We start from the raw sequence: 24,356 nt of genomic DNA, 5'->3' as shown, positions 1-24,356 counted from the left end.
ACTTTAGCTAGGAGTCTGTAAGTTAGGCAGGACGAATGACATCATTGTTATTTTCAGATGAAGAAACTGAGGCATAGCGATAAATCTCACAGGCCTCCTCCTGCAAGAAGAAAACCAGAAATGGAATGCAAGCCCCTTATTCTACTGTGGGTGGAAACTGAGGCTCAGAGGTCACCAGGTTTGGTTCTGACTGCTACTTTGCAGCTGTATGATTTTGGCTCTGGGCAAGGAGGTGTTTCAGGAATTATTACTATCTGTGTCTGCATTTGGAGGCAGAGGTAGAACCAGAACTTGGATGCTCTAAAGGCTCATTCTAGAACATTCTGTGCCACAGGTCCTGGGGATGGGCAATCAATAATAATAGTCATTGAGTGCTTGCCATAGGATAGGCAAGGGTCTAAGTATTTCACAGCTATTAACTTATCAACTTACTATTAACTTATTAAAACCTCACATAGTGTTTTATGAGGTGGGTGCATTATTATCCCCATCAGCTCATTTTATAAAGGGGAAAGCTAAGGCACAGAGGCTTTAAGATATTTGCTAGAGGTGGCGCTGGCCCCTGCCTCCCACGTGCTCTGATCTTGAGGCACAAGCTGCATTTCTTGGATTTCTTGAGCCCAAAGCCTGAGTAGATAAAACCTCCAACAGGTGAGCAGGTCACTGCAGGGAGCAGAGAAACTTGGTTCTGAACGGGGTGGGGTGAGAGCTCCTCTGGACTCAGGCAATTGGGGGTTTGAATTCTGGCTCTTTCATTTGAGTGACCTTGGTGTGACTGTGACCTCTCCCGCCTCCATTTTCTTATTTGCAAAATGGGAGATTGCTGAGAGAAGTCTTGGTTCTACTCCACGGTAGGAGCCATTACACACAAGGCCCTCAGTTTCTTCCTCTGTATCATGGGAGAGTAATCTCTTGGTTGTTGGCTGGGAACGTGCTTGGGTAAACCGTAACTTGGAGGCTGTGAAAGACCTTAATAGAAGCTTGGTTCTCGCCTTTACATACATACAGTTTATAAAATGATTTTGTGTAATTTCAGACCTCCTCTTGACGGGGGGTAAGGGAATGTAAAGGCACCTTCTCCCCTGCCCTTTCGACCAGCGGCCACTTCACCCGTTAGAGTTTGCACTCTCCCGCTCCTAAACGTGGGCTTTCAAGCCTCTCGGAGCCCCAAAGCCAGTTTCAGGGAAAGCTGATGGTTGGCCCCTTCGAATCCACGTGCTAACCTCGCGTGCGCTGGCTGGCTGGGCGGCTTCAGGTCCGAGAAGCTGGTGACGTCAAAGTCACGGACTGCCCTTCTTAAAGGCGCAGGTTCGCACTCCGTGTTCATTTTTCTGTGTTCGGACAAATAATTACGACTGCACAAAAGTTTTAAAGGCAAGGCAGGTGGTGGGGGTCTCAGGTGCGGGGCTTGCAGGGGAGATACGTGTCTCTCTCTGAGAAGCGGGATCAGAGACGTCAACGCAGGATTTAAGCCTACCTGTCACCCAGTGCGGCACCCCCCAGTGCAGGGGGAAAGTACCTGGAAGGCACTTAACTTTGAGCCCCAGTTTCCTCTTCTATCAAAAGGGCCCAAATAATAATACACTTCTAAAACCTTGGGGACTTAGACAAAGTAACAACGTGACAGTAGCCAACGCAAAAATGCCGGTCCCCTTCTTTCCTACTCAACACTTTCATTGTGGGAAGGAGGAACCCGAGGCCCGGAGTGGTGGTGTAACTTGCCCAAGGTCACACACGGTGGTGGGATGCAGCCTAAATGGAGTCCGGCGGACCCTGTGTTTCCTGGCTCCCGGGCCAGCCTTTTCTCTGTCCAGCCGGCCTGGTCCGAGTCACAACTCTTCTAACCCCAGCGCCCACGCGCACGGTACCCAGCAGTTTGGCAAGAGGTTGTGGAGCAGCGCCTCAGTCGATTATCTGTAAAATAGGAATAATGCTAATTTCTGTTCCGTAGGTCATCACTAAATTGGAAAACTCCGCAGGGAGCCCGGCGGGTAGATATATGCCATCACTATGATCGCCCCGTGGCCTCGGAAGAACTGATTCAAATCCCTGCCGGCTCCGCAGATGAGGACACCGAGGAAGAGCGGGAGAGCGCGTTACCCACGCTGGTCTGGAAAGTTAAGGGAAGAGCTGGGACTCCCCGGGCAGCGCTCGGCCAGCGTACTGGTGGGATGGAGTTTGTAAGACCACGCTGTTAAGTGCGGTGCTGCCTCCGTCACGCTCGACGTGGAGACCCCGCGACCTTGGGGCGCTGGTCCGGCCGAGAACCTGCGGCGCACCCTCCCTCGGCTGCGGGACTGGGGCTCTGCGGGTCCCAGAACCTCTGCGGGTGGGCGGGGCCGGCGGCACTCCGGGCGTGCGGCAGGTCGGCCGGCGGGGGGCGGGGCCTCGCGGCGCGGTCCGGAGGCGGGGCGGGCTCTGCTGCTTTTCAAGTCGGCCTTGGTACGGGTCGAGCGCGCGCGGACCCTGCACCGGCCGCGGAGCCGCCATGGGCCCGCTGGGCCCTGGGCGCCGCGCAGCGCCAGCACCGGCCTGGAGCCAGGTGGGCGGAGCTGGACCGGGGTTGAGGGCCCGGCTCGGGGCGGGGGTGGAGGTGGGCCTTCCGAGGTCCCGGGGAGCCTGAGCTGGGCTGGGGGCCTGGAGTCGTGAGCGGTCGGGCCGACCTGCTCGGTCCCACCGGGCGTCCGCTGAGCGCGGGACCGGCGTGCCCGAGGAACAAGGAGAGATCCTGTCTCTCCAAACCTACTTTCCGCCCTCTCGGCCGAACAACCCCGCCTCTGTCTTGGGAAGAGAGCAGAGAGATTGTCCTTCCCATCTAGGCCTGGGGACTGGCCCTTCCGGCCTCGGGGGGAGGGTGCGGGGGAGGGCCTAGAGCCTCGCCTGCAGTCCCGAGAGAGCGGACGGTCCTTTCGTGACCATCAGATTTGTTTACACGTTTCCCTCATTGCTCGGCCCCACCTTTCAGGCCCGGTGACTCGGAGCTCCCAGGTGCCTGCCTCGAGAGGCAGGGGCTTTGGGGATCGGCTCAGACGTTTTGATCTTTGGGTCCCCAGGGCCAAACCAGGTGCCTGCCCCGAGGAGGGGGCACGGTAATTCCGTGTTGCTTAGATGAGGAAATGGCAGTGGGCCATTATTGCCTCTTAACCAGTGAGTAACTCCCCAGGCTTCCCTCCTAACTATTCCCACAGTGACCTTGGTCAGGTCACCCTACCTCTGTGAATCTCTGTTTCTCAATTGACAAAGTAGAGCTGACAACTGCTTTAAAAGGTTATCGTGAGGATCATTTGAATTCATGTTAAGTGAGTGAATTGGGATGAAGGGCTGGGTCAAATCCCTTTCTTCCCTTCCCACTGACTCGTGTTTTGTGAGTTGGGACTCCAGTTGACTGTTTGTTTTTCAGAATTGAAGCTACAAGATGGCTGACCAGAACCCCGGGGGCATTAGCCCCCTCCAACAAATGGTGGCCTCAGGCACCGGGGCTGTGGTCACCTCCCTCTTCAGTAAGATCTGGGGAGGTGGGGTGGGGGCAGCTGGGGACTAGGGCAGACCAAAGATTGGAGGGGACCTGGTCCTGGAGGAGGGGTCAGGGTTGGGGTCCTTAAGGAGACTTCAGACCTGCTGTCTTCCCCCCAGTGACACCCCTGGACGTGGTGAAGGTACGCTTGCAGTCTCAGCGCCCCTCCGTGGCCGGTGGTGAGTGCCCGACCCTGGAGCCAATATGGGGTGGTGCCTGGGTAAAACAAGGGTCTTCCAGGGATGGGGTCCCTGGAGCGGGTGGGGGGGTTCTCCTGACTTAAGGGACTGCCTTGTATTTTAGAGCTGATGTCTTCCTCCAGACTCTGGAGCCTCCCCTACGCCAAATGTGAGTTCCCCAAGCCACAGGGAGCTTGGGAAGGTCCAGGGGAGGGAGTGTCCCCAGGGGACCCGAGAGCTCCACAGCCCTAGCACACACTTCCAGGTCCTGTTAGCGAGCCCTCTGTCAGGAATGTCCACCCAGGGACCACGGCCTCTGCTGGCCCTCTAGGGATGGGGGCTCACCACCTCCCTGCAGGGTTCCAGAGCATAGTCATCCTAACACCCCCTCCCCTTTTCCAGTGCCCTCCTCTCTCCGATCCACAGGGAAGTGCCTCCTGTACTGCAATGGTGTCCTGGAGCCCCTGTACTTGTGCCCAAATGGTGCCCGCTGTGCCACCTGGTTCCAGGACCCCACGCGTTTTACGGGCACCTTGGTGAGTTGTGCCCTCAACCGTGTCTCTAGGCATTCCTGAGGGCTTTGCATTGGTCACGCTGCAGACTCAGAAAAGAATGAGCGACGCAAAGCAAGTAGGGGTGGCCGGTTCAGTTTGGGAAGGGCTTCCCTGAGGAGGTATCGTCGCTATGAGGTTTTGAAGGGTGGGCAAGAGTTCACTTGGAGCTAAGTGGGTGATTGAGTGTGTGGGGGCCTGAGCGACTACCGCCAGGACTCCGGGCAGTGGGCAGAGGTGAGGGCATCAGGCTGGGGCCAAGTATGGGTTAGCCCCCTCATGGAGCTTCTTCACCTTCCTCCTTGCGGACTGGTGTCTGCTTGGCCAGGATGCCTTTGTGAAGATCGTGAGACATGAAGGCACTAGGACCCTGTGGAGCGGCCTCCCAGCCACCTTGTGAGTATCCCAGCTTGTGTATTTGCTTTTCCTTCCGGGACTCCTCTGACCCGTTCCTCTCCTGTTGGCTGACTGGGGCAGGGGAGGCCTGGGAGGTTTGGGAGGCTTTGGGAGTCCCAGCTAACCTCTGTTCACACTCCCAGGGTTATGACTGTGCCGGCCACTGCCATCTACTTCACCGCCTATGACCAACTCAAGGCCTTCCTTTGTGGTCGAGCCCTGACTTCCGACCTCTACGCACCTATGGTGGCTGGCGCACTAGCCCGCTGTGAGCACAGCCTTGGGCCCTTGATCTCTCTCTCTGACCCCCACCTGCGCTTGAGTCCGGTTCTGGCTTCCAGCTCCAATGTCTGGCAGCTTAGGGGTAGAGGGATCTCTTGGGCCCCCAGATCCTGGGACAGGTTGCCGTTGGGCCCTGTGAGCTGACCTCTCCCCACTATTCCCCCTAGTGGGAACCGTGACTGTGATCAGCCCCCTGGAGCTGGTGCGGACAAAGCTGCAGGCTCAGCACGTGTCCTACCGGGAGCTGGGTGCCTGTGTCCGAGCTGCCATGGCTCAGGGCGGCTGGCGCTCGCTGTGGCTGGGCTGGGGCCCCACTGCCCTTCGGGATGTGCCCTTTTCAGGTAGGAATCAGGGGTGCAGGGGCTGGGGTAACGGAGCCTTTGGATGACTCACAAGAGTTCTGCAGTTAAATCCCAGTTGTGCTATTACTGACTTTGAAGTCACCTGACTTCTCTGGGCTTTGGATATCTCATCTGTGCCATGGGGCCAGCAGGCAGGGTATTCACCCAGGTTTTCAGAAGTAAATTTCTGCAGAGGGCCCGTTACAGAAACTGGCACGTAACGAGCAGTCTTGGTTACCAGGAGGGAGGGCTGGTCACATTGTGCGGCAGTGGAAAATGGGAGGTCTGGGGCCACCCTGCTGCCCTCTCCAACTCTAATGAGCGTATCCTTGCGCCCCCAAGCCCTGTACTGGTTCAACTATGAGCTGGTGAAGAGCTGGTTGAGCGGGCTCAGGCCAAAAGACCAGACATCCGTGGGCATCAGCTTTGTGGCTGGCGGCATCTCAGGGACGGTGAGTTGATCGGACAGGGAGTGAGGCCAGTGGATGTGTCCTTGGGAGGCCTGAGGGTTGTTGGAGGTGCTCAAGAGAAGAGTGCTCGTGTAGCAGCAGGTGGCTGCCTGTTGAGGAGCAAGCTCGCCCTCCCTGGTGAAATCCTAGTTAAGGTGGGCAGACCCTGGCTGGATGCGGGGGATGGGGGTCCTGGGAACGGAGACCAGCTCTCTCCCTACCCCACCAGGTGGCGGCCATCCTGACTCTACCCTTTGACGTGGTGAAGACGCAACGCCAGGTCGCACTGGGCGCGGTGGAGGCTGTGAGAGGTGAAGGTTCTGGCTGGTGTGGGGCCAGGCAGGTGGGGGCCCAAGCGGGGTCTTACTGGGCTGTGCCTCACGTTTGCAGTGACGCCCCCACACGCCGACTCCACCTGGCTGCTGCTGCGGAGGATCCGGGCTGAGTCTGGCACCAGGGGACTCTTTGCAGGTGAGTGTCTGTGTGTGTTTGCCCAAACTTGGAAGGATTGGGCCCCTCCCACGACCCTGACCTCTGACCCTAATCTCCGTCTCCCATTGCAGGCTTTCTCCCGAGGATCATCAAGGCTGCCCCCTCCTGTGCCATCATGATCAGCACTTACGAGTTTGGCAAAAGCTTCTTCCAGAGGCTCAACAGAGAACAGCCTCTGGGCTCTTAAAAGGAGCCAGGGGACAAGGACCCTATCTATCTCTTCCATGGATGGGGGTGGGGCAGAAGGAGACTGAGCCAAGTGCCTTGTCCTCAGCACTGAGGGGAGGGGCCTCATTTCCCTTCCCTCTCAACTATGAGCTCCAGGGGTTGGGGCTACCCCTCTAGGTCTGCCAAGGCCCCCCTAAAACAGCTTTCTTCTTGCAGTTCCTCATTCCCAAGCCCCAAGGATAATCACTTTTCCAGCCCCCCCGCCCCGACCAAGTTCAAGACCAAATCTGATAACTGCCCCCTCCCTTCCCACCATTTCCTTGTGTTTGCTGTAGCTGGGTCTGCTTCTGGGAGCCACAAAACCCTGGGCCTGGTGTAGTCTGCACCCTTCCCTGTTAATTCCTTGAGTCTAAAGATGATGAACTTCTCTCCAGTGCCTGTGAGTGCAGGGGGGTCGGGGTGGGGAGGGAACTGGGACTTGGTGAGTGATTTGCACAGAGGGGGCCTGGAAGGGACCTTGACAGCGGCTTTTACTGCCCAGGTGGTACCCATATAAAGCACCCCCCTCCTTATTTAGTGAGAGCTGGGTCAGTGCAAGGACCCAGAGTTGGGGGTGACAGGTAGTGTTAGGGCCAGGGTAGAAGGTGGTGCAACCTCTCCCCAAGGGCACACTTCAGTGACAACAGAGGAGGGAGGCTGCTTCTTTGGGTCTGCAACTCTGGGCCAAAGCTGAATTGCTCAGGGTGCCGGAAAGAGAATAGGGCCCTGCCAGGGCTTGCCTCCTCCACCTGCCCCCAGGATGTTCAGTGTCTTCTCTGCTTGGGGCTAAGCAAGTTATTAAGAGTATTAGGCTGAATGGGGCATTTACATGTCTGCTGGGGAAAGGCCTAACATTTAGGACCCTTCTCAGGAAAGCCACCTACTCCTGGCATTCTTCTGACAGGTCTGCTCCCGTGGGGCACGCACCCATTCTGTCTGGTCTAGCATCACCTTCGTTATGGGCCCGGCACCGGCTCTATCAGATTATGCCACCTCAGGACAGTGTCCAGTCCCAGCCCCCCACAGACAAAGTTGCCCTCAGTCTTCTGGTTTTTATTTGCCTGATCCCCTCAGAGCCCCTGCCCTGGGGACTGGGAAGGGAGGGACTCCAGGGAATACACAAGGACAGACTGAAGAGGCATGGGAGGTGGGGGTGCTGAGGCTGGGCCACCAGCTCCTGAGGAGGGTGGTGGGGATGAGCGAAGAAGAGTCCAGTGGGAAGCCAGCCAGGCGTCAGGGTCACCAGAAGAATGGAACAAACTTTCCCAAGGATTCCCTGTGGCCGCGGTGCCCCTGCAGCCTGGCCCAACCGACTCCCCTTTGCAGCTCCTGCTCCCTTGGGCAGAAAGCTAAAACTGGCGAGAAGCAAAGGGTGCCTTTCGCAAGAGACCCATGGCTGGGTGGGCAGCGTTCCCTGGAAAAGTGGCCTGGACTGGGGGACTCTGAGGAAAGGCGGCAGGTGTCTGTGCCCCTGGCCAGGATGGGGGTGGGGGGGCTGGCGTTGGCGCTACCCACACCGCTCCTCAGCTGGGGCTCAGTGCTGGGCTGCCCTCAGGACTGTCGCTCACCAGGCACTCGTTGGATTTGAAGCTCGCCAGGGACTTGCAGCTGGGGATGGAGGCCAGGGAGCCGCAGAGGCCCAGCATGGAGGGCGTGGGGTCCTTCCCTGGGGAGAGAGGGCAGGTGAGGCCAAGCCAACTGGTCTGCCTGTGTGTGAGTTGGGGAGGGGGGTACAGGCGAAGGCAGTGGAGGGGCAGCCCTCAGGTGAACCCCCCCCTCCCCCAGGAATTTTTCCTCATCTCTGGAGCATTTGCCATTTTCAGTTAAACCTTGAAAAGCATCTGCCCATGCCATGCACAGTGCCAGGGACACTGTATTGTAATCGTCAGTTTATGTCTCTGTCTCCCCCTGAGGTTCATCCTCTCTGTCTGTTTATTAAACACACGGTGAGCACTTGTTCCGTTCCAAGCACTGGGGATACAGAGAACGGACGAGACACGGTCCCTGCCCTCACGGAGCTCACAGTCTGGTGGGGAGACAGACACACGGACAATCACAAACACAGTGTGGCGGGGTTCCACGTCCATAGCCTGCCTTGTCTCAAAGAAGATCTAAAATCATCCAGTACAGTGTGGTTTTTAGAAAGAAAAGGCAGAAGTCCAGGCACCGGGAAAACTAGGGCGGGGAACCAAGGTGAAGCCAGGGGAGGGCAACACAAAATGCATGCGTTGAAGTCCTGGACATTCGCTTGAAGAGAGCCACTAATTTGGCTCTGAGCTTCCTGGCAGCCAAAGAAAAGGGGGAAACAATGGTCAGGCAAGCGGTTCGCAGAGTGCATGAGATAAGAGCAAATCAGTTAGGCAAAGAATTCCCCAAGAATTTGTGAGCCCCTTGAGGATGTCATCATGCCAAAAAGCCATTGAGCCCTCACCATATGCCAACATGGGTGGTTATTTTAATCAGCATCCCCATTTTACAGATGGGAAGTGCTCAGCCAGGTGAAGTGACTGACCGAGCTGGCAGGGGAGGAGGCACAGCTAGTTTGCCCTAGGGTCTGCCCAACACCCCCAAACCAAACTTAATTGCTGTGCTAAGCTCTCTGGAAGGGCTGAATGAAAGAGGGAATTGGCCAGGGCCAATTCCATAGGCCCCAAGGCCTGGCCTCAGCCCTTCTTGGAAGAGTTGGGTGCTGGGTCGGGGGCTCACCGATGGGGCCCCAGGGCTCCTCATCCCGTTTGCCCTCTCCCAGGCGCTGGGAGTCCGAGCTCAGACTGGCTTCAGCTGACAGTGGCTCCGTGCTCATGAAACTGTGTCTGTGGCAGAGCAGAGGGCTGGTGTGCAGGCAGAGGCCTACAGCCCCCTCCCCCACCCTCCCAGTGCCCCTCTTCCCAGTAAGGGCCAGCACTCGGGCCCAAGCTGAGCCTGGCTGAGGCTTACCTCCGGTAGAGCTTGGGGTTGTTGGCACCCTCTGCCCCATTGAGCGTTCCTAGTGACGGCCATTGGTTGACCAGGGGAGTAGTGAGCTCTTTGGAACCCTGGGCCAGGGGAACGTGGTCACCGGGGATCAGACCTGTCCTGGGATGGGGAGGAGGGGTCAGGACTGGCTAGGAGAGGGAGCAGAAGTGGGGAGGGGGGGGCGAGCTCAGAAAGAGGTGGTGGTGGGGTTAGGAATGAAACCTGGGTAGCAGAAATGGGGATAGAATGTTGAGGATCAGTAGAGCAGATCCTGGGAGTCAGTGGAAGGTACTGGGGGTTAGAGAGGTGACGGGGATTTGGTGTGCTCCTACTGGGGGATGGAGGGGACAATGGGGTGTTTGTGGGACTCAAGTCAGTGTGGAGTGGATAGAGAACAGAGTGGGAATCCTGAAGGTTAATGGGGTATCTTGGGGACTCCTGCTGGGAGGTCACAGGGTAATGAAAAGGTCTAGGGGGGAGCTATTGGGGATGAGTAGCAGTGAAGTCAGTGGTCACCGTGGGGATGATGGTCAGTGGCTGCGGATCAGAGGGCTGTTGAGCAGAGGGAATAACGGGATCGTGTTGAAGGTTGCTAAGTAACATTTGAGGTCCTTATCAGTAATGTTGGGGTCCCAGGAGTAATGTTCTATAACCATGCTAGCTGACGGATGAAGTGGGGCGCCCAGGATCTTACGTTGAGAGTAATTTAGTTCGCTGGGGACGGGGGCCTGGGGTGGAGGAGGTGAGGGGATCAGTGGTTTGATGCTGGCGGTTGGTTGCACTAGATGCTGTTATCAAGGAAGGTGACGTTAGACTCTGGGGGCGATGTGGTCGGGGTGGCCGGGACGGGGAAGGGCGGCGGCGGCGCTCACAGCTGCTCCTGCAGCTCCAGGATCACGCCTTCCAACTCCCGCTTCTCGCGCTGGTTCTGCGCCGCCGCCTCCTCCAGCTGCAGCTGCAGCCGCCGGTTCTCCGCCTCCAGGTCCTTCAGCTGCGACTCGCGCAGGCGCACCAGCTCCTCCAGGTAGCCCTGCGGGGCGCCGGCTCAGCCCGGGCCGCGGGACGCGGGGGGAGGGTCCCAGCGGCCGCCCGCCCCCTTCCCCCCAGCCCGCAGCCCCCGCCGCGGCATCACGCACCTTCTGCGCGTAGACGATGCGGAACTTCTGTTCCATCTTGTGCCATTTGCTGTACCAGCTGTCCTCGTCGGTGACGAGCGGCAGGTACGGGTGCTCGGGCGAGTTGTCCTCGCTGGTACTGCTCTCGGCGCTGTGCCGCTCCTCCTCGTCCGTCAGGTAGTCATAGCTTGGGGGAAGGAGCGGTGGGCACGGCCCGCTCTGCCCGCCCGGGCTTCCCTTGCCGGCCCCCTGGGGCGGAGGGACCCGGATGCCGGCGCAGCCTGCCCCCTGCCCGCAGTCCCCCACCCATCACAGCAGTCCTGCTGCTCACCTCTGGGTGAACTTTAGGTAGGGTGTGTAATCGATGACCACGGGGGTCTTCCCGTCCAGCACTTCGCCCTTTAGGCAGAAGCTGGGGGCAGAGGAACCACAAGGTTGGGGGCGGGTAGGAGGAGATGGGAATGTGGGCGTTCGCGGCTAAACTCCCTCCGCCACCTCCATCCAGACCCCACCTGAAGTCTATGGCGCTCAGTCCGATCAGCATCCCGGTGAGGACGGTGGCTTCCTCCCGAAGCATGATGGCTCCCGAGTCATAGAAACGTCTGCGGGGCGGGGGAGCGAGGGACTGATGGTGCAGCATCCTCCCGCGGGGGTGGGGGGTGGGGCACCCCTCAGGACTTCTCTTGTTAGCTTACTACAGACCTTTCCTAGAGGAAGGAGGGGTCTCTTTCCTGCTCACCTCTCAGGTGTGGATCTGGTCTCTCCCTCAGAGTGGGGCCCACTGTGTCTCCCACCTATTAGAACGTGTGTTCCCTGAGAATACTTTCCTCCATCCTCTGAACTACCCCTTTCCCGCAAAGCATGGAGTCATCCAGAACGGTAAAATCAGGAAACCAGTTCTAATCATTAGTGCTTGGCATACAGCAGGTGCTCAAAAATATGGTGATGTAAACTCTGACATGTGAGGACAGACTAGAGATAGAATGGAGTAAAAACATTGGGTTGTATGTGACCACTGGGTTGGTGGGGAGAGAGACACGACCCTGACCATACTCCGCTTCAAGCACAAATTCTGCCTGTGACCCCTGCCCCTGAGACCCATTCTCTCTGCAAACCCACGGTGCAGGGACTGAGGCTCGGCACACTGGGACTCTGTCGTCCATGGGTAGCAAGTACAGACTGCTGCCACTGTTTGCGGAGTAGGTAGGGCTCTGTGTTATAGGTCATGGAACAAGGTTAACATAGTTGAGGCTTGTTCAGAGGTGTGTGTCTAAGGTTAGGGCTGTGCATGAGGTCAGTGCTGCCGGATGGTGGAGAATAATTAATCTGACTTGGAAGAGATGGTGGTGGTGCTAAAGGTGTGTTCCAGGAGGGCAGGCGCAGTGGCAGAGGATAGTCTGGGAGAGGGAAACTGGCAAGCTAGCAGTGCATGCTGGGAGTTGTAGTCCAGGTACCGAAGGTTGCTCTAAGAATTGAAGGATCAAGTATGTTTAGGCAGTGAATGTGCACACTGGGATCTGTGGTCCGAGCTGACTGAGAGGGTCTGACCTGGTGGTCCGGGTGTCCCGCAGAGCTGTGGTGATGTATTCCGACATTCGCTTCTCCATCAGTGCCACTCGGATCCATGCCCGGCCCTGGAAAGCACACTCACCTTTATTTGTTGCCCTGAAGGGACCCATGAGTGCACTATTGGGTCTAGACCTCCTGTGGCTCTTCTACCCAGTGCCTGTAGGCAGGGGTGAGGAACAAGGAGCAGGCAATCCCCCCCCCCCCCCGGTATTCCCCTGCAACCAACACCTGCCCTCGCCCTGCCCATCACAGGCCCCTCACCTTGGCTCGGGCTGTGCTGATGTTTTCCATGTTCTCAATGCTGCTCACACAATTGTTGGGCACTTTGCTGCAGGCCAACCGGATATAGTCCCAGAAGCCCCGCTGCCCGTCTGAGCTGAACCAGCTCACCGGACCTGCTGGGGCACAGGCTGAGCCAGGGCAGGGAGGGGGCTCAGCAAAACCAGGGAGTTTGTACAGGGTCCATGTAATGGGGTATACACATGCATAAGTATAAGCAGCCACGCCCACACATGGTGCCTCCCCCAAACATATGTGCACACACATGCATGTGCACAAAGGGCTCGCTAGCATAAAACTGCACGCCCATTGATTGGGCTTGTGGGCACCCACTCAAGTGGCCAGAAGACCCCGTCCCCTCTTCCCAGCTCTGTGCATGGCCCAGAGTCAATGATGGGGTTCAGAAAGCCGCAGGGGAGATCAGAGTGGGTGGCTGGAAGCTAAAGGCTGGGAGTTAGGAGGGCTGGACAACAGGGGACACGGAGCTGGGCCCGCCCACCTTTGAAACGGTGGCTGAGGATCTGCTCTAAGATGGCTGCAAAATTCACAAACTCCTCGGATGAGTCATCGATGGGTTCTGCCGTATACTTCTCCAGCAGCGTTTTCACAGAGAACCTGGTGAGGGGTGGGAGAGGGGGAAGTGGGGGGTCCAGTGAGACAACAGGGTAATGGCAGTAGAGGAGGGGTGTTAGGCAAAGAGAGGGAGAGAAGGACAGAGAAGAGGTCATGAAGAGCATGGGTGTGGTGGGAAAGGGAAAGAAGGTGAAATACGGAGGGATACACAGTGACCACAGAGGTGCTGTGACCTGGGAGTGATAGAGTGGCAGGTGGGAGACTGATTGACATATAGGTGATAGGAGAGGTGACAGCTAGAGAAAGGAAACTTCAGGAATAAAGTATGAGAGGGGATAGAACAGGTAAGAAGATGAGATACCCGGAGTCAGGGGTCTTTCCCAGAGCCCCTTCCTTCTTGCCCATCCTTTGGAGTTGCATTTTCTATGTGTGTGGGTCAGAGGTCAGCTAGGAGTTAGAAGTGGGTTTGTACCCCTGCCCTGTGCTGTCTTCTGCTATTGCTGGAACAAACTTCAGTCCCTTCTGGGGGCGGCGGGGGGTCACCTGTGCCAGGACATGTGAGTTGGCACTGAGCACATGGAGCGTGGGCATGCAAGGGTGGCCAGGTGGGCTTTTAGCACACGGATGCCCCCCTTTCCCCTTCTCCTTCCTAGCCTGGTCGCCCACACACCAGCTGCCCAGAACCAGGCGGTGCAGAGCTGGGCTGGGGCGTTGTGTGTCTGTGTGTGTGTGTGTGTGTGTGTGTGTGTGTGTGTGTGTGTGCAGGTTGTGGGTCTGACACACATTGGGTGTGTGTGTGCGGGACATTGGCAGCAGATCTCTGGAAGGGGTCTTAGAGGTCCAGACACCTGGCTTCTCAGAGAGGAAGGGAATCAAGGGAAGCCAACAGGGCTGAGAAACTGGAGCCCAGCAGCCCCCGTCCTTCTCTGCAATCCTGCTCAGAGCCTCAGCTACCTCTGCAATCCCTATCCCTGCAATCTGCACCTGCCATCCCTGCACTGGGATGGGGCAGGAATGAGGACACAGCTCCCAACATCCCATTATTACCCTATTGTGGGTAGCAGAGCAAGAGTGGGTGTTGGGGGATATGGGGGCTGCTTGGAACTGCCCTTCCCCCCCTAAGCTTATCAAGCCCTGTAATGTGTCAAGCACTGTAGTTTGCATGTATTAGCTCATCCATCTTTACAACAGCTCTGGGAGGTAGGTCCTCTTACTATCATCATTCCCATTTAACAGATAAGGTAATTGAAGATTCAAGAGGTGGACTGATCTGTTCAGAGTCACACAGCTAGTGAGGAGTCAGGTAAGTATGTCTGATTCCAAAGCGCTTCCTCTTTCTGCTACATCTTGTGGCCTCCTGGTGGCCATCACGATTCCCAAGGCCTGGGAGCAGCCCCTGCCTCCTCTGCCTTCCACTCTGCAAGCTCCAGCCCTTACGCACTGTCCTCTGAGGCTCTCAGACCAATGGCAGAACTGAGCCCTCCCTCTCTTTGGGCTTAGAGCTGGTCTGGCCCGAAATCAGAGCCAGGTCAGTGTTGGGGTCGTAGTAGATGGAAGCAGCCTGATGGACTCAAATCCTGTTTCCAGGTGATATCCATGTGGCCTTGGACGGGTCATTTAATCTCTCCGAGGCCCAAACAGGAATAATAGAGTACCTGCCTCGGGCTCCAGGAAGGACTGGAAGAAGGTAAGTGTGTATAGGCCATTGGGCAGGGGTGGCGAGGAGCAGGGCCATTAATGGTAAGGTCGACCCTGCTGGAAGGAGCGTGTGTTTAGGGCATTAGCTGGGCTTCATTATGCAGCACGCTTCATCCCCCGTGATATTTTCTGGTCATCTGGGTCAGCCCTCAGTGGGGGCCTGGGGCTCGTTTCAGTGTGGCAGCCATCTGCCATCTATCCTCAGGGGTGTCGCCGAACTGGTCATTGCCCCCGGGAGCCCCATGGTGTGTTCCTTGTTAGGAGGTGCAGTGGCTGCTGCAGGTTACCATGGAGACGGGGAGGCCAGGGCCCGGGGGAGCCCTTGGCCTGCTAAAGGGAACTGTTCTGGGAGCTGGAGGCGAACCACATGACAGTGATGAGGTGGCAGGGGCCTGAGGGGTTTCTAAGTCTTTGTCATGCCCCCAACCCCCTCCAAAACTCTGTCCCTCACACCCCAGCTCTAAGCCCACTTCCGAACCTCCAGAACCTCTGCTTCTCCAGCCTAGGCCAAAGGGAGATTCCCCGCACCCCCCCCCCTTTCCCCATGCACTCAAGAGGCTCAGTTGTCCTAGCAGGCAAAGGAAAGAAGAAGAACCTTCTTCTCAGAGACAGGAAGGGTACCATCAGGAGAGGGCTATTTTCATGTGCCAGGCGTGTGGTCCTACACGAATTATGCCATAACTATTCCTTGGTGTGGCTGTTACATTGACAGTGGGGATGATGAGGCACCCAAGGCCCAGAATGGTTGGGAGACTTCCCATGGTTGTACAGCAAATAACTGATGAAGTCAGAGCTTGAACCTAGGACCCTCTGGTCCCAAAGGCAGAAACCTTTGTTTTATACCATAGTGGCAGGGGTTGAGAGGTGAGGGTGGAGGCAGCAGCCTGCACTTTGGGCTGGGGCAGATGCAGTGTGGTTGGGTGTGTGCTCAGGAACCTGGAACGAGCTATGGCGGGCAGGAGCCAGGGCATCAGGTGAGCGCTGATTCCTGGGGGGAAGGAGCAGGGCCAAGGCCTGTGTGTAGGCAAGGTGGGGGCGGCAAGGCAGGACAGCTGAGCCCGGCACTTGGAGTGCCTGCCCTCAGAGGTGGCGTGGGGGGTGGGGAGGTTGCAGATGGAGAAGGCAGCTGGTGGTGGGGGGAGGTCCTAGAGGGAGAGATGAGGGCAGGTGAGGCTGAGGGACAGTGGCTGGGCAACTGGCCGCTCCTGGCTCAGGGCAGGGCAGTGAGGGTGAGTCACTGCAGGGCTGAGGTGGGAAGGTTCATTTCCTGGGCCCCCCAAAAGCAGATGAATCTTCCCAACACTGCGACAGCCCCACCCTCAGGGACACATCTGCCCTCCCAGTCTCCTCCCTGGAACCCAGGAGACCCAGGCTTCTGCGGTCAGACCCTCCCTCCTTCCCACGGCAGGCACAGCGTCCCTCACCCTTCACTGGGTGGATTCAGGGGCTTTGCCCACACCCCTAGTTGATCCTGCCACAGGCTGCAGCTGCCCAGAGATGGAGGAGGGCACCATCTCTGCTCCCGGATTTGAGCCTGGGAAATCTCCCAGGAAAGCCCCACCCCTGAGAGGCCAGGGTGTCAGGGGTGGGAGTGAGGGTATGCTTGGAGGGCGTTCAGGCCGCTACCTGTCAGTTCTTCTCTGCCCACCTCGCCCCCGCCCCCAGCGAGGGAGCCAGCCATCCCCACCCCTCCCCCTCACACACAATGTCACTTCCTGGTTTTCACAGGAAGCTGCAGTGCCAATTAAACACCCCTCACCCCCAGGCCCCGGACTGGGCATAGGCCTGAGTTGGCCTAGAAGGATAGGGACCAGACCTCCAAACCCCCTCCTGGTCTGGGCCTGAGAGGAACAGTGGACGCGCTCCTCTTAACTCTGTGCTTCATCCCTTTTCCTCCGTGGCTGCTGTGCACCCTCCCGGCAGGCACGTTCGGTCCTTATTTCCGCAGCCCGCCCCGACGCCTCTCCCTGACCACCCCCCGCCAGCGGCGCCCACCTGCACACGGTGATCAGGTTCCTACGCTCCACGGCCACATTGCGGGAAGACGCTTTCTTGGAGGACAGCCCCAGAGCCATGGTGGTCTGGACAAAGCTCGCTTCCATCCAGATGTGCGGCCACTGCTGCCGCCACCAGCTGCCCCCCACCCCGCCTGGAGCCCCGGCCCCCCCCCGCCGGATCACGGCTGGGCCCTCTGCCCGCCGGGGCCCCTCGATCCCTGCTCGGTCATCCCCCTGCCGCTGCTCCCGGTGCCCGGCCCCCTGGCACCCTCCCCCGGCGGCGATTCCAGAGCAAAACAAGGCCGGAGGGAGCTCTCCGAGGTGCTGAGCCGGGCCCGTCACCCCCCTCCCTTAGACGCCCGCCCCCCTCGGCTGGTGACGTCAGGGCCCTCGGGCCCCGCCCCTGGCAGGCCGGGCACCAATCCGCAGAGGATGCAGAATTTGGGGGTGGGTGGGGGGAGAGGGCTGGGGCAGAGGGAGGGCGGAGGGGGTCCCCGGAAGAAGCAGCGATTGGAAGGAGGAAGAGGGGGTATCTGGCCTGTTGTCCATTCCCACACTCAGGGCCCGGGACCCCTCTCCTCGCGTCTCTGAGTTCCAACGACTGAACTCCCTGGTTTCTGAGCTGTGATCGGTGGTGTCTCAGTTTTCCTCCTGCTGCCGGGGAAAGGAGGTCCTCACTTCCCATACCCTCATCGCAGCCCAATCAGTATCTTCGTTCTCAAGGAGGCCGGGATCAGGTCTGCCTCCAGAGAGCTCAGGTAGCCCTACGCGGTAACCTAGGAGGCCAAGGAGCAGTCGGAGAGACTGTGTATCTGGTGTTTGGCCTGTCAGCACCGGCCGGTGGATTCAACGGCTCCTAGGGTGGGGGATGGGAATCCAGAATAAGCCGTAGGAGCCTAGCGGCTTGAACCACTCAGGACTGTGAGACTAAACTGGCAGCTAAGGGCCAAGGCACTGCTCTCTCTCTCTCTCTCTCTCTCTCTCTCTGTCTCTCTCTCTCTCTCGGAGTCCTACTACACCCTCACACCATCCCAGGGCAACTGGCTTGAGGGTTAACCCCCTGGCTATCAGCATTGCTGCATGGTGCCATCAACTCACTCTGCAAGGCTAAGAGAGCCCCCAAAGCTGATCACATCTTTTAGGGTAAAGTGAAATGGATGCATTGCCTGGCTTTCCTGTCACCCTCTGCCTCCCAGTTGTTCTCTCATCCCTGCTTGCACCTGCTCCATTCCTCTACTCAACCTGTTCTCTTTCACACTCCGAAATCTCCAGCTCCCACAGAAATCCTTCTGTGTTAAGGTGGGGTACACCCAATTTTCCCATTTGGCTTTAGGAATGTCCATCCTAGGGCTCAGCTTATGTGTATTCACCAACTCTGTCCACCTCCTGGATTTACTCCACATATGTCCCCACACGGATTCACATGTGCACCAACATCTGAATATGATCAGCAGGCAGGGACCCTCTGTTAGCACAAACAGAGGAGGAAGAGATAAAAAAAAAAAAAAAAAAAAAAAAAAGGCCTATGCAAGCTCACAACCCCGGTCTCACTCCCTGGGCACTCCCAGCAAAGATCTCATGTCTACTCAACCTCAGCCTCAATTCTTGGCTTCCAGGACCTCAGACTTGGTCTTTTCTGTTTCTCCTTTGCCGTTTCCCTCTTCCCTCACTTCTAGAAGGCCCTCTTATCATCCTCCTGCCTCCAGCTAGATAGCCAAGGCCAATCATGATATTCTTTGGTTTTTCAGTTGCAGGGTATGTCATGTGAACAAAAGAGCATGTAAAACACATAGGTGCCGTTTAAAGAACATTTACAAAACAAACACCTGTGTCATTTCCTTAAAGATCAAGAAATAGAAAGTTGTCAAGAACCCAGGACTTCCCAAACACACCCAGATCTTCTCTTCATCCATCCCCCCAGGGGACAACCACTATCCTGACTTTTGTGATAACCATTTCCTTGCTTTTCTTTATAGTTTTATCACCTATATGTCGATCAATAAATATATAGTTTAATGTTTCTTTATTAAAAGAAAATTTGTTATTTGCCTATTCTTTCTCCATTCTTTTCCTCGTATATGATTCCAATACATGTCAATACTACAGTTTATCTATTCTGTCACTGAGGGTAATTTTGTGTATCCGAAAGGGCCTAGTAAGAAAAATGGAAACCACATTATGTATTTCAGATAGAAGGGATTTAATACAGGGAATTGGTTACACAGGAGTTAGAAGACTAAAAGCGAAAAGAGAAAGAGAACACTGGGACGACATGGAACTCGTAACCAAATGAAGCAGCGAGGGCTGAGGGAACAAAAGAGAAGAGGTGGGATTGCTACACCCAAAGAGACCACAGGTAGGGCCCTACTGAGTTGGGGCTCAGATTCAGGCAAAGTCACCAGGAGGCTGCTGCTTATTCCTCAGAGGAGCTGTTTACAAAGCTGGTTCTTGGCGTGCAGAATGAAGCTGAAGGCTGGAGCCAACTTCCAACGACAGAGCAACTCTGAAAAAAAAACAGAAACATGGGGAGATAGTTCCTTCTTTCTTCCTCCTGCCTTCCATCTCTCTGTAGTGTCTCTTATTAGCAGAACCTAACAGAAAGCCAATTAGTAACGGAGACTGGGAAACAAGTTTGCAGAGTCAGATGCACTCAAATCAGACAGCAGAGACACAAATAATGGATTTAGAGCAGAAAGGCAAGAAATGAATAACTGACATTAGTCTGCCTCTCTACCTGCTCAACATTTATATACATCTTTTTTTTTTTTAAGTTTACTTTTATTTATTTTGAGAGAGAGCTAGGAGCAAGCAGGGGGTGGGGTGGGCAGAGAAAGCGGGAGACAGAATCCCAAGCAGGCTCTGCGATGTCAGCGCAGAGCCCCATGCAGGGCTCGAATTTGTGAACCAAACCATGAGATCATGGCCTGAGCTGAAACCAAGAGTTAGATGCTTAGCCACCCTGGCGCCCCTGTACACATCTTTCTATACGTATTTGAACAGTAACAGGGGTGACTGGGTAGCTGTCAGTTAAGCATCTGACTCTTCGTTTCATCTCAGGTCATGATCTCATGGTTGGTGAGTTCGTGCCCTGTATCAGGCTTTTCACTGACAGCTCAGAGCCTGCTTGGGATCCTCTCTCTCTCTCTCTCTCTCTCACTTTCTCTCTCCCTCCCCCACTCACTCACTCACTCACTCTCTTCCCCTCCCCACTCTCTCTCTCTCTCTCACTCAAATAAATAAACTTTAAAAAAAATGAACAGTATGGGGTGCCTGGGTGGCTTAGTCAGTTAAGCATCTGACTTCAGCTCAGGTCATGATCTCACGGTTCATGGGTTTGAGCCCCGCATCAGGCTCTGTGCTGACAGCTCAGAGCCTGGAGCCTGCTTTGGATTCTGTGTCTCCCTCTCTCAAAAATAAATAAACATTAAAAAAGAAACTTAAAAAAATGAACAGTAATGAACTTCATATGTTTGCCTCGCAAGATGCAGTTGTCCTTTGTACCAATGAAGATGCTCTGGTTCCCACTCCCAAAAGTGGAGCTGCAAAGTCACTACGGTAACAGTAGCCATTTCTGGGTGATGCTAATACCTCACCTAGTTCAGCCACATTTCCTCTAGAGGATTCTGTGACCTAAAGGCTAAATTATGAAGTTCATTATCAACAAAAAACCGCCTATAAAATAATAAGGGAAAGAAAGGAGGGGAGGGATTAATGTGTAGAGATTAATATGTAGATTAATATGTCTTTATTACATACGTAATACTATGTATTATTAATATGTATTAATAATACAAAACAAGCAAGAAAGAAAATACCTATGGCTTCTACAATCCTTATTCCTGTAACTGTTACAAGTTTACCTTTGTAACTCTCCTCTTCCATTACTCATTTCATTTTCACTTTGCCTGTAGCCATAACCTCAGCTTGTTAATTGTTTTTTTTTTTTTTTTAACCAGGTCAAGTGACCAAGCCTTCATTCTTGATGATTCTAAGTCCTCAGAATTGAGTTCCTGCGTTTTTTCTTTAACTTTTGCTATTGGACATGGAAGAAAGGAGAGGCACACCAGAGAATCCCATGGGTCCTAGGCATAGTCTTCCCTACCTTCATTGCATAGCTGCAACCCAATATCCCTTGGAATTTGGGATAGTCACCCCATAGTAACCTTCTGTGCTCTGAGCCCAGGCGAGCCTCGATCTCCAGTTTAGTGGACCCACTGTTGTATCTGGTGAAAGGATTCCTCCCTAGGTGTAGTAAATGTTGTCAGTGCTCCTCCCACATTCGCTCAGCTCTTGGGTACACTGGAAGAACTGCCAACTGCCAAAAAAAACTGCGACTCTTTCCCCAAGGGCTCTCTCTGGCCACTGGAGCCTGCTCTACTCCAACAAACACTGGGCAGGCTGAAAGTTCTGGGGAATTATACTTCCATCCAGAGCAACCCTCAGGAAATAACTGATGGGGATTGGTGAATAGATACCCCAGCTCCCTCAGCCCTCACTTGGGGTGGTCCTGAGGCTCACATTATTATTTGTTCCCTGAGTGTCCCAACAGGATTTTAAGCTCTAGCTGGTCACACTCTTAATATATATATTTTCTAATGTTAGAAAGAGAGAAGACGTGAGTGAGGGAGAGGAGCAGAGAGAGAGAGAGAGAGAGAGAGAGAGAGAGAATCTCAAGCAGGCTCCACACTTAGCACAGAGCCCAATGCAGGGTTCGATCCCACGACCCTGGAATCATGACCTGAGCCAAAAGCAGGAGTTGGACACTGAACCGACTGAGCCACCCAGGTGCTCGTAGTTGTTCACACTCTTAACTTTCTTGAGGGCGTGCCCTTATTAGCCTCCTCTCCTTCCCCATGTTGCTTTCTTGCTTGCTTCCTGGTGGTTCTTAGCATCATTTCTCAAATAAAAACTTGCTTTTGAATCCTTTCCCTAGGTTCTACTTCTAGGGCAACTCCCCAAAATACAGCTGGTATTTTAAGTGGTCCTAGGAAGCAGGTTCTCAGGATAGGATTCTGGAATTGTATTATTCACCATCCATATGGCAACAAGGGTTACTTTGCTGAGGTAAGTGGAGTCCTTAGATCCACTAGAGTGCTGCACATCATGATTACTTTCCCCTTGGTGAATACAGGGTGTACGGCCTGTGAATATCTCTAGTATTTGAGACGTAGGAGGGAAGTGGTCATTATAAGGATGGCCGAGTTGGCCAGTTGTTGTTAAATGACATCAAAGTGCTAAAAGACAAAAATGAGAGACTCACATCAGCCAACTATCAACTCAGGGTTCAGGGTGACAGCAGGAAGGCCTCTATGGCAGCATTTAAGGAAACTCTCATCTGCAGCCTGTGCAGGGAAGACTGTGCTGAAAATCGATCCCATAATCTGATTGTGAGAATAGCAGAATTATGTCTTTAAAGACGCAACAAGTCAGGCCCCTGAGATCTGGTATGGGATCATCTGTCCTGGGACCCTCAGATTTTTTCCCTGAACCCTTTGGGGCAGCGGAAGTGGCCTCTCCTTGCCTGCATACTGTGCAAAGTCCACATCTGAGGCAGATGCCCCGTAAGATGATACCTACCCTCTTCAAGATCTGACTCTTGACTCCCTCCATGATTCTAAAAAAAGTTTCTTAACATTTATTCATTTTTGAGAGTGAGAGAGACAGAGCATGAGCGGGGAGGGGCAGAGAGAGAGGGAGACACAGAATCAGAGGCAGGCTCCAGGCTGTCAGCACAGAGCCCAACGTGGGGCTCGAACTCGTGGACTGTGAGATCATGACCTGAGCCGAAGTCGGACGCTTAACCGACTGAGCTACCCAGGGACCCCCCACGGTTCTAGACCCATAACTTCGGTTAAGTGTCACCATGCACCAAGCGGGGAAGTACTATCCCAGCGACGACAAGAAAGGGATTATTCATCAGAAGACTGCAGGATCTGACTGGCTAACATGTCGCAGAAATTGGGAGAATGTGCCTCTACTTACCCCATGAGAGTGCTGGACGGGGGCCAGGGGGTGGAATATAAATAAGTCTGAATAACGGAGAGTTTATTGATCTGGGATACTCTCCCAGAGCCGAGGAGTTAACATTTTAAAGCCTTGGCAAGGACATCTGAAGCCAGTTGCAAGATGCTACTGGGATAGATCTTCAAAGTTTAGGAAAATCTACGCATTACGGCAAATGAGGTGGAGAGGCCGGAACTGAGTGGCAGAATGCTGGGGAGGGGGGTTCAAAGGCAGAGAGGTGGGCACACCAGAATGAAATTATAATTATATGTGATCAGGGAACCCTCCAGCCCGCTGTATTCTTCATGGAGGCCCAGAGATACTTCTTCAATAAAGTGATAAGGAACGGGCTAGATGTTAGGGGACACTGGCACTCTTTACAACTCAGTAGTGGTTCTGCTCTGCAGGCGAAAGTCGGTGGTAGCAGAAGCTGCTGTGAAAGGGGGCTTCCCAGAGTCGATGTGTACGACGGGAGCCCAGAACAGAGGCCAGGTGATGGCACTTAATCAGCAGGGTCAAGGTGGACCCTGTAATGGGCAGAAAGGCCAAAATGGTCACCTGGGATCTATTGTGAGTGTTCGCAATTCTTCGGAATTGCTGTGTCGTATGGTTGGTTATTCTATGCTTCACTTGCTGAGGAGCAAAGTGTTTCCACAGGGGTCGAGCAATTTTACATTCCCACCAGAGATATACGAGGGTTCTAGTTTCTCCACCAACACTTGTTAATTTTCCTTTATTTTATTTTATTTTATTTTGTTTTTTTTTATTTTGAGAGAGAGAGAGCACAAGAAGGGAGAGGGGCAGAAGGAAAGAGAGAATCTTTTTTTTTTTAATTTTTTTTTTTAATTTTTTTTTTTCAACGTTTATTTATTTTTGGGACAGAGAGAGAGACAGAGCATGAACGGGGGAGGGCCAGAGAGAGAGGGAGACACAGAATGGGAAACAGGCTCCAGGCTCTGAGCCATCAGCCCAGAGCCCGACGCGGGGCTCGAACTCACGGACTGCGAGATCGTGACCTGGCTGAAGTCGGACGCTTAACCGACTGCGCCACCCAGGCGCCCCTTTTTTAATTTTTTTTTAATGTTTATTTATTTTGGGGACAGAGAGAGACACAGCATGAATGGGGGAGGGGCAGAGAGAGAGGGAGACACAGAATCGGAAGGGGGCTCCAGGCTCCGAGCCATCAGCCCAGAGCCTGACGCGGGGCTCGAACTCACGGACCGCGAGATCGTGACCTGGCTGAAGTCGGCCGCTTAACCGACTGCGCCACCCAGGCGCCCCGGAAAGAGAGAATCTTAAGCAGGCTCCTCACTCGGCTTGGAGCCTGATCCAGGGCTCGATCCAACAACTCTGGGATTATGACTTGAGCCAAAATCAGGAGTCAGGCACTCAACTGACTGAGCCACCCAGGCGCCCCACTTTGAACATTTTTTAAATGAGTTGTCTGTCTTTGTGCGATTGACTTTTAAGCCGATTCTACTGATTTGCTGAAAATTTCTATACGCTGAATTAATTAACCTGTAGCTTCTTTTGGATTTTCTTGATACACAATTAGGTCATTTGCAAAAACAGGTCTGTCTTTTCCTCACCAAATAACAAGCATCCTTGTTCTGTTTTTGGCCTCAGAAGGAAAGATTTCAATATTAAGTGTGATGTTTGCTACAAGTTTTTTGTAGGTATCTCTTATCAGGTTACAGAAGTTCCCTTCTATTTTAGTTTGCTCAAAGTGTTCATCATTAATGGGTGACAAAATTTT

The 24,356-nt window shown here is 54.7% G+C and overlaps 2 protein-coding genes and 1 long non-coding RNA gene across 8 annotated transcripts; 2 read left to right on the top strand and 1 right to left on the bottom strand.

Moving 5' to 3' along the window:
- The first annotated feature begins 2,438 nt into the window (after positions 1-2,438).
- SLC25A39 (solute carrier family 25 member 39) lies at positions 2,439-6,799 on the top strand. 3 transcript variants are annotated; one of them, XM_047093364.1, is made up of 12 exons: positions 2,439-2,542; positions 3,401-3,500; positions 3,634-3,693; positions 3,818-3,862; positions 4,120-4,229; positions 4,573-4,640; positions 4,784-4,908; positions 5,090-5,263; positions 5,606-5,715; positions 5,942-6,023; positions 6,103-6,183; positions 6,276-6,799. In XM_047093364.1, exons 2-12 carry the CDS (start codon positions 3,416-3,418, stop codon positions 6,389-6,391), a joined length of 1,056 nt encoding a protein of 351 aa, XP_046949320.1. In that variant the 5' UTR covers positions 2,439-2,542; positions 3,401-3,415; the 3' UTR covers positions 6,392-6,799. The 3 variants fall into 3 exon arrangements, with proteins under 3 accessions (XP_046949320.1, XP_046949319.1, XP_046949321.1); XM_047093363.1 differs by having other exon boundaries at positions 4,096-4,229; XM_047093365.1 differs by lacking the exons at positions 2,439-2,542; positions 3,401-3,500; positions 3,634-3,693; positions 3,818-3,862; positions 4,573-4,640 and having other exon boundaries at positions 4,141-4,229.
- Positions 6,800-7,449: 650 nt separating this feature from the next.
- RUNDC3A (RUN domain containing 3A) lies at positions 7,450-16,713 on the bottom strand. 4 transcript variants are annotated; one of them, XM_047093359.1, is made up of 11 exons: positions 16,596-16,713; positions 12,829-12,944; positions 12,312-12,460; positions 12,030-12,115; positions 10,994-11,083; positions 10,813-10,893; positions 10,503-10,668; positions 10,239-10,396; positions 9,349-9,486; positions 9,118-9,224; positions 7,450-8,077 (listed from the first exon to the last, which is right to left on the bottom strand). In XM_047093359.1, exons 1-11 carry the CDS (start codon positions 16,700-16,702, stop codon positions 7,935-7,937), a joined length of 1,341 nt encoding a protein of 446 aa, XP_046949315.1. In that variant the 5' UTR covers positions 16,703-16,713; the 3' UTR covers positions 7,450-7,934. The 4 variants fall into 4 exon arrangements, with proteins under 4 accessions (XP_046949315.1, XP_046949316.1, XP_046949317.1 ...); XM_047093360.1 differs by having other exon boundaries at positions 12,312-12,445; XM_047093361.1 differs by lacking the exon at positions 7,450-8,077 and adding an exon at positions 8,214-8,692.
- LOC124522125 (uncharacterized) lies at positions 10,404-18,538 on the top strand. The gene is made up of 4 exons (XR_006964676.1): positions 10,404-10,586; positions 14,139-14,205; positions 14,490-14,589; positions 16,524-18,538. It is a non-coding gene; the product is annotated as an uncharacterized LOC124522125 (long non-coding RNA).
- Positions 18,539-24,356: the final 5,818 nt, after the last annotated feature.

Source organism: Lynx rufus, unplaced genomic scaffold (assembly GCF_022079265.1).
Source record: "Lynx rufus isolate CCGP_SWC_20201006 ecotype Redwood Valley unplaced genomic scaffold, mLynRuf1.p SCAF_34, whole genome shotgun sequence".
In the NCBI taxonomy this organism is placed as follows: domain Eukaryota; kingdom Metazoa; phylum Chordata; class Mammalia; order Carnivora; family Felidae; genus Lynx; species Lynx rufus.
This window is presented reverse-complemented; position numbering and strand designations above follow the sequence as displayed.

What these genes read in the sequence shown, in the direction of transcription:
- SLC25A39 (XM_047093363.1), top strand. Translation starts at nt 3,416, where the DNA reads ATGGCTGACCAGAACCCCGGGGGCATTAGCCCCCTCCAACAAATGGTG. An exon ending in TGTGGTCACCTCCCTCTTCA is followed by an intron (nt 3,501 to 3,633) that starts GTAAGATCTGGG and finishes TCTTCCCCCCAG; the next exon opens with TGACACCCCTGGACGTGGTG. An exon ending in GGCTGGCGCACTAGCCCGCT is followed by an intron (nt 4,909 to 5,089) that starts GTGAGCACAGCC and finishes TATTCCCCCTAG; the next exon opens with TGGGAACCGTGACTGTGATC.
- RUNDC3A (XM_047093359.1), bottom strand. Translation starts at nt 16,702, where the DNA reads ATGGAAGCGAGCTTTGTCCAGACCACCATGGCTCTGGGGCTGTCCTCC. An exon ending in AACCTGATCACCGTGTGCAG is followed by an intron (nt 12,945 to 16,595) that starts GTGGGCGCCGCT and finishes ACCCCTCACCAG; the next exon opens with GTTCTCTGTGAAAACGCTGC. An exon ending in TACCTAAAGTTCACCCAGAG is followed by an intron (nt 10,669 to 10,812) that starts GTGAGCAGCAGG and finishes CCTTCCCCCAAG; the next exon opens with CTATGACTACCTGACGGACG.